The 14961-nt window shown below is 48.6% G+C and overlaps 1 protein-coding gene across 6 annotated transcripts in view; it reads right to left on the minus strand.

The window, feature by feature from the left end:
• The window catches only part of FHIP1A (FHF complex subunit HOOK interacting protein 1A), a 231522-nt gene that overhangs the window by 11522 nt on the left and 205039 nt on the right, over positions 1-14961 (minus strand). For all 6 annotated transcript variants that reach the window (XM_084768557.1, XM_084768558.1, XM_084768554.1 and 3 more), the window contains 3 exons: positions 10209-10399; positions 6409-7575; positions 250-428 (listed from right to left, as the gene is read on the minus strand). In XM_084768557.1, the coding sequence (XP_084624683.1) occupies positions 250-428; positions 6409-7575; positions 10209-10399 (1537 nt within the window). The remainder of the gene's footprint in view (positions 1-249; positions 429-6408; positions 7576-10208; positions 10400-14961) is intronic.

Below are 14961 nucleotides of genomic sequence, written 5' to 3' on the forward strand. Positions count from 1 at the left end.
GGTCCAGCCCTCATTACGGGGATTGTTATGGTGCTGGACGTTTGCTCGTTTTTTAACTGCTGTGTTCCTGGTAAGGGACTCTCAAAACATCAAGCTAAATGAAGCTTCCCAGTTTGTCTAGAATAATCTATCCAGCCAGCTTCATAGAGCAGGGAAGGGAAGTGAGTTGACTGGGGCTCAGGAACTTTGAAAACTAACAGTCACGAGAGGGCGGGAAGGAGAGAAGGAAAAGGCGTGGCTATGACGTACCTGGTAGAGGGAGCGGACGCTAGGCTGGAAGACCATGTTGGTGTTGAGGAGGAAGGAGCGCAGCAGTGGCTGCGGGTAGCTGGCCAGCTGGGTGATGATGCCAATAAGGAGCAAGTTGACGTGCAGGGAATTCTCCAGCATGTTCTCCAGCTTTGACAGGACCACACTGATGAACGGACCTATGGGAGGGCGGGACACAGAGTCAGGGACCACTGAGCACGTGGGATCAGTCTCCTGAGAGCTGCGAAGGCCCTGGGGCCACAGTCACAAACCACTCTGGGCCCAGGCTGTGGTCAGAGATGACACACATCTGCTTCTCCATGAGAGCTGACATCCTGACCCCCCCACAGCCACCTGTAATACTTTGAAAGCCATAAAGAGCTTTGAGAGGCTCAGAAAACTATTTTTAAAAGATGAAAAATTGCTTTTCTGCTCTGTTCTGCCAGTGTTCACAATGTGCAGTTCATTGTGTCTTGGTGCTGCGAACTGCACGCAGATGTCAGAGGCCACCTAAAGTGTCATAGCAACAAGCCTTCGTGTCTGTAGAGAATACCAAACATGTTTGAGCAATGTTTACCAACCAGCAACATGTGACCAGGCACTTTCTTCCTGTACACACACCTGAGAGAGGCTCTGCCCCGGTCAGTGTTATAACGTCATAACGTGGAAGGATGGGAAAGAGAGAATGCGCGGATGAAGAGGCTGGACGGAGGAGAGCTGACCACTCAGTACCTGCGTCTTCTATTTCAGACCAGGGAGAAAGAAGGGGTCAGGCTCAGGAAATGTGGCCCAGTGTGACACAGAGGTATCAAAATACAAAGCCCTACGATTACAAAAGCAGGTTATGAATATATATATACATACTATATACACATATATATGCATATATACATATTATACGCATACAAAAAGAAGCTGTTCTAGCTTCAGGTTGATCGCAAGTTAATATGGTTTATGTGTTAGTTTACTGAGGGCAAGGAAAACAAAATATAATAAATCTGGAATTAATAACATTGCTTGAAGATGTTTTAAATTTTTGCCATAAAAGTGTTCCATTAAGCAAGATCGATGAGAATTCTGTATTTCCCCCAGTAGAGCTGTTGATGATGCCACTAAACCTGGGCATATTTATAACACTCATAGATAACCCTTGAGAAACACGCCTTATGAGGACTTCACCACTACTTAGCGTGAGTCCAACACAACCACACTTCCCCAGAGATGCTTTATGCGGAAGTCTGCCAGCAGCAAGTCCCTCACAAGGAAGCAAGGCCTCTGAGAAACGACAACAGATGAGTACACCAAGCACAGACATGGGGAGGTGGGCCGTGCGGTGACCCTCTGTCAGGACCTCTGTAGACCCCGGTGGGTCTATCCCTTCACGTGCCACAGCCTCCTGGGAAGTGTAGCAGAGTTCTTCACCCTGTTCTAGGCTAACGGGATTGGTGAGCCCTGGGGAAACTCGCAAACACACCGGGGAGGGTCTGTCAAACATGCCAGAGACCCCACAGACTGAAATCTCAGTCTGAAACTGATTAGTGATTGTCCTTTTAAGGACCCCCAACATGTCACTGGGGTTCTTAAGTCACCACAGCAGTCTGGCTTTCCAAATTGCTTTCCTTACCCTCTTCTACTCTGGACCAATTTTCTCTGCCTGTCTGTCATACCCTCAGTCCACCCCGAGCCACTGATATCTCTGATTGCTTATCTATTTCCTTACATATGAAAAATTAAAAGTGCTTGGTAAAGTCATAATCAAGTAGGTGGAGCCTTTGGCAAAACATGTTCCTAACATGACCTTCTGACTTACTTTCCCCGACCCCAGAATATTCTTGTCTGCATCCAGCCATCCTACCTAAGAGTACTGCTGGTCTTTGGTGACTAGGGTAGACAGGTAGGGATCAGCACTACTACAGGGGCATGAAAAAGCTCAAGTCCTATGCATGGTGGAGAATAAGGTTATGCCATCGGTGTCTCAGTACACTGAGTCAGAGTCAGAAGACTCCCGTCATAATCCACCAACGATGCTAACTGTATATTCTCAGGTGTGGGCAATAAAACATATACACATTAAACTCTTTAAATTCGGACTTTATTCTTAGCTGGCATCTAGCACATCAAAGAAAGCTACTTAGCAAAGAGCAGTTGCCAGGGGAACCGTAAGCATCTGAAAACCAGAAGACAGAGATACTCTCAGAAAGCCACAGGCCGTGTTAGGAGTGGAGGCTGAATCTTTTCCCCTCTACTCCTGGGAGGACAATAAGTTCCTTGCCTATTAGTTAGACCATGACTGTCTGCCGAAGGCCCGTGCGTCTATTGAAAAGGCTTGGTCTCCTCATGGCATGAACGTTAGGGAACGGAGCCTCATGAAGGAAAGGCATGCCCCTGAGGAGGAACCTCATTTTCCTTGTGCCTTTTTGCTCCCATTATACCATGAGATGGGCTCCTGGCTCACACACTCCCCACCGTGCTGTGCTACCTACCACAGGACCCAAGGCAACGGGGGCGAGGACTGAATCCTCTGAAACGGTGAGAGAAAATAGAGCCGAGGACCTCAGACATTGTATTGCACGCCTACAAAGGTGATTGACAGAACACCCAGAGACGATTTAAATCTTCAGAAAGACTACAGCCTCACTGCTACCCACTCCCGTTCACTTCCTTTCCTTTAATGCTCAGCCTCTGGTCTGTATTCAGTCTGTTCTCAATTCTGAAAACAAAGTTGTCATCGATTCTGTAGCTCAGCTCGGTTCATAAATCCAACCTTGGAAACATCTAAATATGCACCCTCACCTCCACCTCTGTATCTCTGCCTTAGAGAGGCTTGCATATCCTGTTGGGAATCAAGCAATAGTCTTCCTAAGAGAGATTAGCATTGTATACATATAAACACACACACACACACACACACACACACACACACACACACACACACACACACCTTTAAAACAGTATAAAGGTATAAAGTGAAAAACAAGCCACCTCCTGGAAAGAAACCTTTGTAACAAATTGTAGTATATTACAGAAATATATATACATACATATATGTATATATATATGTGATATCTGAATTATTGTTGAAAACATTTATTAAGCACTTCTATACAGAAGACAGAATTCTAGGTACTTTTCCTGTACTGACTCACTTGGCAAAATCAACCTAGGAAGTATGTTAATTATTTATCCCATTTAAAGATAAGGCAGAATGCTAAGTACACACAACTTGTAAATAATGGAGTCAGAATTAATTTGGACTACCTGTTGGTAAGGCTGTTAGCCAGCATATTATCTTGATTCCCAGGTGTGTGTGTGTTTGTGTGTGTGTGTGTGTGTGTGTGTGTGTGTGTGTGTGTGTGACTGTGAGTGTGGACATGTATGTGTACATATACATGTACAGATGGATGGATGGATGTGTGTGTGTTGCACAGAAGTATGAATACACCCGTGGACATGGCTCTAGGAGCAGAACGGCCACGTCAGCAGTGGCACCGCCCACATTCTGATATAATAAATACGTCTCCCCCTTGTTCCTCCTGCCACCTCTCCAACCCCACAACACTATCAAGCCTGGCTTCTTCAGATCCTGTCGGGCCACACTCCAACGTTAATGCTCAGGTCGGGGTACAAGGTCCCCTTCTTTACCTTGGCCCAGAGACACCCCCCATAAGCAGACACCATCTACTCCTGAGCTTCCTCTCCCACGTCTTTGCCTGTGAGATGCATACTCTTCACTAGCAGTAGCTCTGCTGGACACTGTCAGCTCAGGGTGTAGCCATTTCCTTCTGGGGGGAGGAGGAGGCTCCTAAGACTTAGAAGGCAGCTAAAGTTACGAGGCTCAGAAAATTAATGAGCCTGCAAGACTCCTAAGGCCTCATCTCAAAGATACACACACACACACACACACACACACACACACACACACATGTATGTACACACACACACACATACATGAATGACGGTCCTTTCTGCAGGGACCTCCAGGAATGCCACTTATGTGACTCACCGCCTGTGCTGGGGTGGGCTTCCCGCGGATGCAGCTTCCTTTGACTCCCCCATGCTGGTGTAAGTAACCCTCATACACGCTTATGGGAGGAGTCCTGACAAACTCTACTGCTCAACACTCGAGACTTAGGTTTGTTTCTTTAGTCTGTCCTTAGCGCCCTGGCTAGGGGTAACAGGCATTTAACCATGTGTCCCCAGGAAAAGTCACACAATGCTGCTTGGCTCTCCGACTCACCATGGGGCCCCCTCACCATGAGGCCCCCTGTTGTGTGACATTTCCTCCTCCCTCCACCAGGCTCGCCCCTCCAACCTGAGACACAATGGCGGACGCCGCTTATCACTAAGAACCAAGTTCTTTGCTGGTGTCTCTGTGAATGAGTGTCTATTATGTGTCTCTAGATCCTATGCATAGAGTTAGCAAATATTACAGGTTCAATAAAAAAAATTGTTGGATTCATGAGTACATGAAATTACAGATATGGAATACTATGACTTTTCTAGGAAGCAAATTCCCCTCAGCGGAATTACTTTCTGCTGCTGATCCCTGATGAGTCCGTGGAGGGAGGGAAGGTGGGCTAGCGCCTCAGCCCATACCTGGGAGTTGAGAAACCACAGGACTCATGCACAGAAAGATGTATTTCCTGACACTGTGTGCACGTTCTAGAAAGAGTAAGGGAAAAGGCAAGGCTTTCGTCATGGTGGCCTATGTGTACCAAGGAACTTGCATTTCATTAGCTCGCAGCTGGTGACGCATACATAACCGATGTTAGTGATAAAGCATTGTTTCCTATGCTTTCCCCCAAGGGAAGCTATTTCTTCCCTCAATTTACATATTTCCCAGAGATGGAACAATTTTGTCAGAAAGCTGGCACCCTAAACGGCAGGCAGCCTTCATTACTCAAGACTCAGTTCTGATGCCAACAAAATGGTTGCAAGACACTGGGGCTTCTGCCTGCCGGGTGTGCCAAGAGGATAACCGCTTACTTCGGCCTCTTTCTCTCACTCAGCTCCCCCAACTCCATCCCTTCCCCCATCGACTGGGAAACCTAAGATGATCTAATCCTTTTAACTTATGATTGACTGACTGGTTGAATTTTAATTAAAATTTGTTCACACTGAAATGTTATCTCAGCTAGAAGCTCAAGCCTGATAATTGTGGAATTAAAAGCTTTCTCCCTGTTTAAATACATCTTCAGGCATCAGTAAATAAATGAATAAACATTGGGGGTGAGGAATGGGAAGCCCCCTTGAAATCACAGCAGACCTCCTTGACTGGGCCAGAATGCAATCTTTTTTTTTTTCCTCCATCTGTCCAAGGGGATCCCGGAAGGTGGGGACAGTGTCCTTCCTGACCAAGGTACGCCCCACTGTCTGGGAAGGAGAATTCTCAACTGAGTCTGAGGGGCCTCCAGTGAGAACAAGAGCAGTGCCCAGCCTTCTACCTCAATCAGCCCTCACTGGGGCTCTGCAGGTACAAGGATACCAAAGCCCCAGACCTGGTTAAGTAGCTAAAGTCAGGGTATACTCAGAGTGTGACTCCAAGGCCACTGTCTGTCCCTTTGGTCACTGGCTTTTTCCAGTACCTCTATTTGCTATCAGATACCACCCAGGCTTTCCACTCCAGCCTTCCCTTAGTCCACTGAATTCTTATCTGTGGGAATTCCCCTGTGCTACTATTTTTGAATGTAGACTTTTCTGCTTAATAGTTACTGGCGTTTTCTACCATACAGTCTTGGCTGACCACTCATTGTATATCCTAGCCCAGCCATTTGCCTCTTACTCAGATTCTCCCTGTCGCTGGCGGCATTAGCATGGAACCCGTGCACTTGGGAAAGCAGTCAGTGTATGTGGATCTAATCTTATTTTGAGGTGTCGAGGCTTTCCTTAGGAGCAAAAGCCCAACTAGTGTCAATGGCCCTCTCACCCAACTATCATCCTGAAAGTGTTTCCAAGCATGATGCCATTGCTCGGCCACTGGGAACAGAACACAAAACAAATGTCTCACCATCATGGAGCATGCCGTCTGATACACACACCGAGACATGTCACCCCTGTTAGGTAAATGGGCACGCCTTACCTTCTGCTTCCCCACTTCCCTCTTGCCATAGCACAAGCACCCTCAAAAGCTGCAACCACAAAGCCACCTGAGGCTGTCACCTGTGAACGGGGTGCTCTGAGTCCTCACAGGATGGCGACTCTTTAAGGCCATGTCGTCTCTAACACCAAATGGGGACGGCCCAGTCTCCACAGCAGGAGTTTCTGCCATGAGGGAGTCGAAGTCCTCCTCTTCCTCCTCCTTCTCCTCCTCCTCCTCTTGCTTGCATCCTTCACTCCTTTCTTCCTGGTGTGTAAGAAGCAAGGAGTCAGACCCGGGGATGCTCTGGTCCATCAAGCCCTCAGTGCCAGAATCCAGCTCTTGAATGATTTGGTTGTACTGTGCAATGAAATCTTCACTCTCCGAGTTGACAGCTGCCAGGTCTGACTGGGGTTCTGCCTCCAACGTGGGGGCTGCCAACTCTGAGTCCGATTCCAAGGCTCTGTCAGGTTCATTCTCTGGCTCGGCTTCTGACAATGTGTTCGGACACAGGTCTGAACTCTCCCTGCTGGGTTGTGACTCCGCCTCATGATCGAGGCTCAAGAGAGGTCCATTGCTTACGGGGGCACTCTGGGCTTCAGGCTGGGACTCAGCTGGTGGGTCTGTGGTGTCCCCCTGTGGCTCCCTGGTATCCTCAGAGTCCTTCTCAGCACACAGCCTGTAAACCATCACATCATCCTGGAAGTCTGACTCTTCAATGTAGGACCCCTTGAAGAGGAGGATGGCATTCCTCTTCATCTCTTGGATGTGTTTGGGAGGATCAACAGGTGCTGGTGGGGCTGGGGTCTCTGCATCATCATAAGGCCCAGGGGAGCCCACGTCAGCCCCTGACGAGATGCCAGTGTCGTAGCTGTCATCCCATTCCAGCTCCGACTGGCTCTTGGCCTTTGTCTGCCCTGGTGTCCTGGTACGCTGCTGTGGGAGCCTGGCCTCTGGGTGGGCTGAGTTTTCTCGGCTCTCCTCTGGCAGGTTCTGAAGAAAGGTCTCGGGGTCAGGCGAGTCCCCATCATAGAGAGCTGACCACACCCTGCAGTCCCTCATGCAGTGGAGGATGTTGGCGTGGGCCTCCCACAGATACTGCAGGTAGCTGATGTCCAGGGCCTTCCCGTACTCCACAATGCAGGCTGCCGGGGCAGATGGGGCAGGTGGGGCAGGTGGAGCAGGTGGGGCAGGCGGGGCAGGTGGGGCAGGTGGGCAGGGTGCTTCTGGCAGCAGCTGCTCCTCAGGCCCTGTGCAGGAACAGATAGCATCAGGAAGGAAGGTGGGGATGGGTGCACCCAGGGACCTGGGACCAGCTTAGTCTAGTGATGGCTGGCTAAATTATTTCTGAATAATAAAAGCTGCATTAAGAAGGAAAGACAGTGACAGAAACTCCAACCTCACAGGAGAGACAGAACCAAATGGCTAGGTGCTGCCTATAGCCAACAGGAAACCCCTGGGTGATGCCGTGAGGTGACTAGACAGCCTTAGAGGCCCGTCAGGATGGTCTCCTCTATCATGGTCAGCTTTGGAGCCCACCTCCCATTTCCTGGCAACACTAGAAGGGTCAGGACTCCTGGTCAAAGCATCTAAATGCCTCAGGTCCCAGGTAGAGACATGGCCTTCTGATCTGCTTCAGAGACCAGAACTTTACATAGTATGCTTTCTCCCCTGAGAGTTAATCTAGTTGGGCCTGTCAATCACCAGCCTTGAGTCCACCGCGGCAGGAAAGCTAATTCGTCTGAAGATGTGCTGAGGAGAGGAGAAATACCTACCCTCTTACAGAGACAACGCATTGAGCCTTCCCAGAAGCCCCTCCCTTGTACAACCTCTTACAGAGCCTCTGCCACGGAGCCTCCCAGCTTCTCTGAATTGTTTAGAAAATTCACTTTTCCTTCTTCTTTTCTGCCCCCCCCCTCTTTTTTTTCTTTTGGCTAAAAACCTAGGCTCACCTTCCCTCCTACTCTGGGCTCCCTTACTCTTTCTCTAAGGACCCTGGCCTCCACTCACCCCCTTGTGCCATGCCCTGCTTGTCCTCCACATAGACGGGGCTCACCTACCGCGGAATCTATTTGCCTTCCGGACCCTAACTGGAAAGACATGAGGCACAGCCTCCCTCTTCCTCTTCCCCATCTCTCTCTTCCTGAAAACTGCCAAGACTTACAGCTTGCCTGCCCTGGTGTTTCTCTGTCAAATGTTAATAAAATTGTCTTTAGGTTTCCTTCTGAGTCCATTCCTAAATTCACCCACTAACAAGTCAAAGAACCCAGAAGGAGGGAACCCCGACTTCCCTCTAAATTAGTCATTAGAGAAACGAGAGCTAATGAGATGCAGAGATGACAGGTGATGTCCCAGTGTGGGGCCTGCCGCAGTGAATAATGACTTAAAAGTATTTTAATTTTAATTTTGATAATAAAGGGGAAGGCTGATGACTCATGAGTTTGAGGGCCAGGTTTTCAGGCAGAAAAATCTTGGGTTTCTAGAAACAGCAAATTAGCTCATTCCACCTTGTTGGCAATAACGAGGATGTTGACACATAGCAAATGGTCTCCTGAAGTCAAGTCACAGTCAAACCAAAGCAGTCATCTGGACCTGAGAAGGTGTCACGTGCTCAAAGGCAACTGACATAAAGTTATAAGTTCCATCATCATTCTGAAATAGTTGTGAAAACTGCTCTTGGTTTGTAATTTCCCAGCAAAGGACATTTTTATAAAAGACTGACTTGGTAGAGGAGAGCAGGCTTTCTACCATTTCTTAAATATCTAGAGTACTGACATGGACGTTAATGATCCTTCATGGCAGATGCTGTCTTCCTCACTTGCTCACACATGGAAGAACCTCCACCCTAGCTGCGGCAGGACCATGGATGACGCAAGCGCTGGCCTGTTCTGGACCCTCTCCACACTCCATGCCACATCTTTGTGAGCTCTGTGCCCTTTCATAATGGACTTTCTACCAGACCAGGCTGGGTCAAGCTTGAGCCTTTAGGAATATATCTATGTAGCCCAGTAAAATAGACACATTGTTTACCATTCTGCTGTTAGAAGGTTAGCGTCACTTTTCTTAATACCCTTCAAATAAAAAGACATGAAACTACTCCTAGGAATGTTTCCTGAGCAGTGGCTATGTTCCGGGCAAGGCTTCTGAGCTCTGTGTGCCTGAGCTCACATATATTTGGAGCAGTCCTTTGAGGCTGGTACTATTTCACAAAAGGGGGTGGTGGTGGGGGGGGGCAGAAGCTTGGAATGATTAAGAATTTTTCCCTAAAAGGTGGTAAAGCCAAGGTCAGAATCCTAGCTGGTAACTGTGGCGCAGCAACTCTGCCAGCTGGCTACGTCATCCACCCACTGGGGCACATGTCTGTTGCAACTCCAGGGGCTGGATGTAGAACAACACGGGAGACGGCAGTCAGAAAAGCTGCCTGTTGCACAACCTTGAACAAGTTGACCCTTCTCCCTGAGTCGGCTCCGTCATCTGCAAATGGCAGCGCTGCTTTGCGCACATCCTTAGATGTGATTGCTCAGAGGGAGTAGCTGGAAAGTATGGAAAATCACGCTTAATCTCAATTTGGAAATTTGGAAATTAGAAAGCAGGTCTGTCTTGGCTATAGACCCAATACCTATAGCCCATTTGGTTTTAGAAGACATGTTAGTATATGTTTTCATATTTGGACTCTGAAGATACCGCTAGAAAGGACTTGTAAAAATAAAAATATGTTAAAAAAATAAAAAAAAGACTAAGTGAAGACAGGTGCATTCATGAGCTCTAATTCCTTATGGTGCAGAAAAGGGCTCCAACCATTCTGTCTACCCAAAGAGACACATCATGCCAGGGCAGGTGGACATGGCATCATATTTAAAGGTTATTCCTAACACATTCCCACCTGAGCCATCAGGCGTACACTTTGACCAGAGGATATAATCCCTTTCTTGGTTCCCGAGTGTCAGAGTGATGCCACTGGCACAACACACAGGGGTCAAGGCAAGCAGCTTGGCGGCGGACACGGAGTAACAGTCTCTCTCCTTCACAGCCCACCTTTGACTCAGCATCATGTGATTGCAGGGGATCAGGTACCTGGAACGACAAAGAGCTGGCGTTCAATGTCTCCGCAGCGCCCTAGCACCACTACCAGAAATGATAGTATAAGGCAGCCATGAGCAGGGCCAGACTCATCTTCTCCCCAGCCGCAGGCCGCCCTGCGCATGGCCACCGGCTATCCACTGCCTTGCTTAAGAGCATGCCAAGAGCGTCTTCCGTCTGACAGAACTGTTCTCTTCAGTGTATTTCTAGCCCTCTCCACAACCCTCCTCGTCTCATTCCCCTCTTTACCATCACTCCTTTAAACCCACTGCAGCCTCCCTGGAGTGAACCTTCCCCCTTCTCCGCCTGACAGCTCCTTACCGTGGAAACACCACATCCTGTGGGGAGGCTTTCCAGCTGCTTGCTCCAAGGCAGAGAGTGCCCCCTCTCCCTCCTCCATGTGTACGCGGAAGCATTATTATTCTCGCATCACAAATATTTCTAATCTTCTCCCCTCAGCATATGTGCTACCAGAGCAAGGACTGCCTCAGCAGTTTTGTCTTACGATCCCGAAAACTCTGACTCATAGTAAGCTGTAAGTGAAGGTGGCAAATCCCTCCACGGCGCCTTCTGTTCTCCATGACCAGGATGGGAAATGGTACCTAACAGCTCAGTGGGGAGCCATGTGCCCCACCCCAGCCGCCCTGCACAGGTTGGCTGGTGGCTGAAAGCATCCCCACATTAACATGAACCCAGGGAAGAGAAAATCCAATCGTGTTTCAGACACAGCTAAGCACATTAGTGGGCTTTGTGGGCCAGGATGGGTCTGTTTAGTGGCTGCCTGTTCTAAAAAGAACCACCTCACCAGTCATTTCAACAAGGACGGACCAATCAAGGGCCCGAAGCCGGAGCCAATTTCCCAGAAGCCTAAGGTCCCAGCTGAGCAACCACAACCTTTAAGAAACCAGAATGTGTGCTTCTTCCTGATCCAGCTCCTGAGAAAGAGGAGTCAAAAAGGAAAACAAGCTGTGATTAAGGATCCCGTGGAAAAGATAAAAAACACGTGCCCACATCTCCTGATGATTCCAGTGAAGAAAGCCTAAGCTTGTCCTAACGGCCCATCAGCCGCAAGGAGCCTGAGTCAGGGAGAGAAACATTCAATCCCCCCACCCTACCCCACCCCCACCCATTCTAAGTGATCACTTCGATCACTATGCAGGTATGACATACAAATGTGCCACTCTCCCCACATGAAGCCGTGTCTTGAGTGCTTTAACTTCCTGGTGCAGCTCGGTGGGTGCAAGGGTCTGTCTCTCCCTCATGCCTTCCACCCTTGTGGGCACACACACTGCCGTTTCTAAGAGCCGGATTCACCCCATCAGTCACCTCTGGTGTGGCGGCATCTACTTTCATAAGCTGTTTCTTGAAAGCAACAAGAACAAAGGCGCAGAAGGAAGGGGAGAACAGGGAAGGAGACGGGTGTGTTCAGACTCCTTGGAGACCTGTGTCTGAACCTTAAATAGGCAGGATGGATGGTGTGGGCGGAAAATAAAGACATCCTTTCTCATAACGGCTCTCTGAACTGAGACGCCTTGGTGATCGGGGTGACAAGAGGGACAGAAGCATGCCCCCACTGCTGTCTGAACATAGCCCAACTGGAACTCAGAATCACAGGTAATCCAGTTGCCCCCACACCTCAGGGACAGGGGATAACCGGGGAAGGCAGTCACAGGCAGCCACCCACAGGATATAATGGAAGTAAGGCAGCACCCAGAAAAAGAGCAAGGACCGTACCACAGCAGACACCACATGATCACATGACAACAGTGGGAGAAAGTCACGTTCCTGTCTGGGGAGGGAAAGGCAACAGTGACATCAAGGGAACCTATCCCGTAGCTCTGCCGTGAACTCTGCTTTTCCCAGCCTGGTGAGGCCTCCAGCAACTCGCACTGCACAGGGCTCATGGACCCTCCCTTGGATCACTGGCCATTCTCAGCATCGATGGCCTCAGTGTTTCTACAGACTGCACGGACCCAATGCCTGCTTGCAACTCAAACCAACCATATGTCATGACTTAAATTGATATACACGCCTCTACTCTTTGTTTGAAGTATTTAAAAATGGAACGCTGGATCCGAGCTAATAAAGCTCTTTATCAAATCTCACCAGTAGAAAGAGTTGACCATGCACGACACTGAAAATGCCTGTTCTCAGCCGAAGCTAAGACTTTTCTTTTAAATATGTCAAACGGAGGGAGACCCCTGTTGGTTTAACCAAAGGTTCTATGGCGTGGAAATGGGGGGCAGCTGCCCCAGTGAGTGGCCCTGGGATTCCCAGCCACTATTCTGTTGGGTTTTAACCAAGGGTGAGGAGACAAAATGGCACCTTAGCCCTGCGTCTTTCCACCTGTTTGAGAGAACGACCAGGAACAGAATATTTGCTAAAAGCTTCTCAGACAATAAACATGAAGATGGTGTGGTTGTAGCTAGCAGAAAACTCACGGAGGCACTTAGTACAGGTACTTCTCACGAAGCCAGATTTTGACTATATGATACTTAATTTTGTTTGGAGATTTTATTTAAATCAGGCAGTGATAGTTGCAGAGCTCTGCGTGTGTTGACTGACTGGTAGAAATGTTGCATTTCTTGGGGTGGCCTGAAATCGCTATGGAGCCCAGCCTGTCCTCAAGCCTGTCCCTCGCCTGCTTCAGCTTCATGAGGACTGGGATTATAGGTCTGTACCACCACACACAGCTCACAGATGAGGACAGGCTGTGTTCAAATGTCCAGATTAAGTCATTCCCCAATATACCAGAATAAAAAAATGTTGTCCATATTAAACACACATTCACACACACATGTACGCATACACACATGCACACACACAGGCGTACATGCACACATCTATGCACACATGCGCATACAATGTACACACATGTGCACACACACACACACACAGACATGCACACACACATTCCATTACTTCCTCGACCCTCTACAACCTTTCACTGGCTATCATTTATTGGAGTAAGCCATCACAACAAAAACCAATAAGAACTTCCAAGGAGGGTATGGGATGTGGAGTGGGAGGTAGATGTGGTCCAAATACATTATATCCATGTATGAAATCCGCAAAGAATCGATTTTTTAAAACTAAGCCACCATTCAAACTGACGTCAGTAACTATCAAGTGGTGACAAAGAGCACACAGTGCTTACTGACACACTGACAAGGAAACGGCCAAATCAAAATGCAAGGCTGATGAGCCGGAGCATGCACCCACAGACATAAACCCGGGAGCAGAGCTGGTGAGCTTCAAAAGATCTTCAGTGTTCCCCATCTCTGCCCATGCTTCTCCTCTCTAACCCCCCTGGGCTGGCTGTCCACCTCTGCCACTGTCCCCTGCCTCCCTTGCAAGGCAGAAGCGCTCCTGAATTATGTATACATAACCTCTCTTCAAGCAAAACTGCCCCTGTCTGAGCATAACAGTCAATGGAGTTCACAAACATGATTCAAAACAAAACTAAACTAAACTAAAACACCCTAAGAGAAACATTTAGAGATGGCCACCAAGGCATAAGCAATTGACCTTTCCCAGAACTGGGAAATTCCCAGAGCAGAGGGCTCTGTGGCGCTTGGAGTCTCTCGGCAGCACACATGGGAAGTGGGCACATCCTCCTGGATTTTCTGCTTCTTGGCCTATCCTCTCTTTGGGAATCTCTCATTTCAATGTACCCTTCTGACACTTTGCCAAAGAAGAAACTTGCATCAATACTTGAATAGGACACTACTTGAAGCATTAATATTTAAGAGCGCTTGGGTTGCGACAGACAGAGAGATGGTGATTGATTTACCACATAACAGCTCCATTAGGAGGGATCCACACAACCCGTGCTGCTCACGGGCTCTCAGACCTCCAAGGCTTGTCATGTGCAGTGAAACAACTGCACAGCGGGCAAAAATGAAAGGGGTAGATTATAATCTATTTTTATATTCTTTCAAACAAAGCTTAAATGACTAGAAGAATAAAGGTTTTTGTTCTCCTTGCTTCAGGGACAGACTCTAAATCAGAAAAGACATTATTTGTATGAGTCTCCAACCCTTAAGTGTATATAACACCGCATGGTCTTTCAGAAGCATTTTTGTGGATATCACCACAATTGCTCTTCTCAATAATCCTACGAGGAAGCAGGTTCCAGAAGCCAAACAAGTAAAACCTACAGCTCTGGGGGGTGGGGGTGGGGGTGGGGGTGGGGGTGGGGGGTGGGGGTGGTTTGGAGGAGCTGGAGGTCTCCTGCACAGGTGCTGTCCTCTGGCGCTCTGCCAGGAAGCAGAGCTGGAAGTAGGAAGTATTCAGTAAAGAGCAATTGTTCCTGCACTGACACCACCATCCCCACGGACAAAGCAGCCAGCCAGAGCGCCTGGGGCCAAGTGCCTCGAACCTCAGGCCTGGTCTCTCTTCCTCCTCCTCCCACTCGGAGCTTGTAATGGCTTGATGGTGTGCAGGCACCTTCTCAGACACCACAGAGTCAGCTGGCCCTAAAGCCACAGAACCTAAACACGTGCGCATTCACACAAAAGCTCATTTCTCATGCTCATAAGGGCTAGGCCTGGCCC

This window comes from Acomys minous, assembly GCF_964271855.1.
Source record: "Acomys minous genome assembly, chromosome: 19".
In the NCBI taxonomy this organism is placed as follows: Eukaryota; Metazoa; Chordata; class Mammalia; order Rodentia; family Muridae; genus Acomys; species Acomys minous.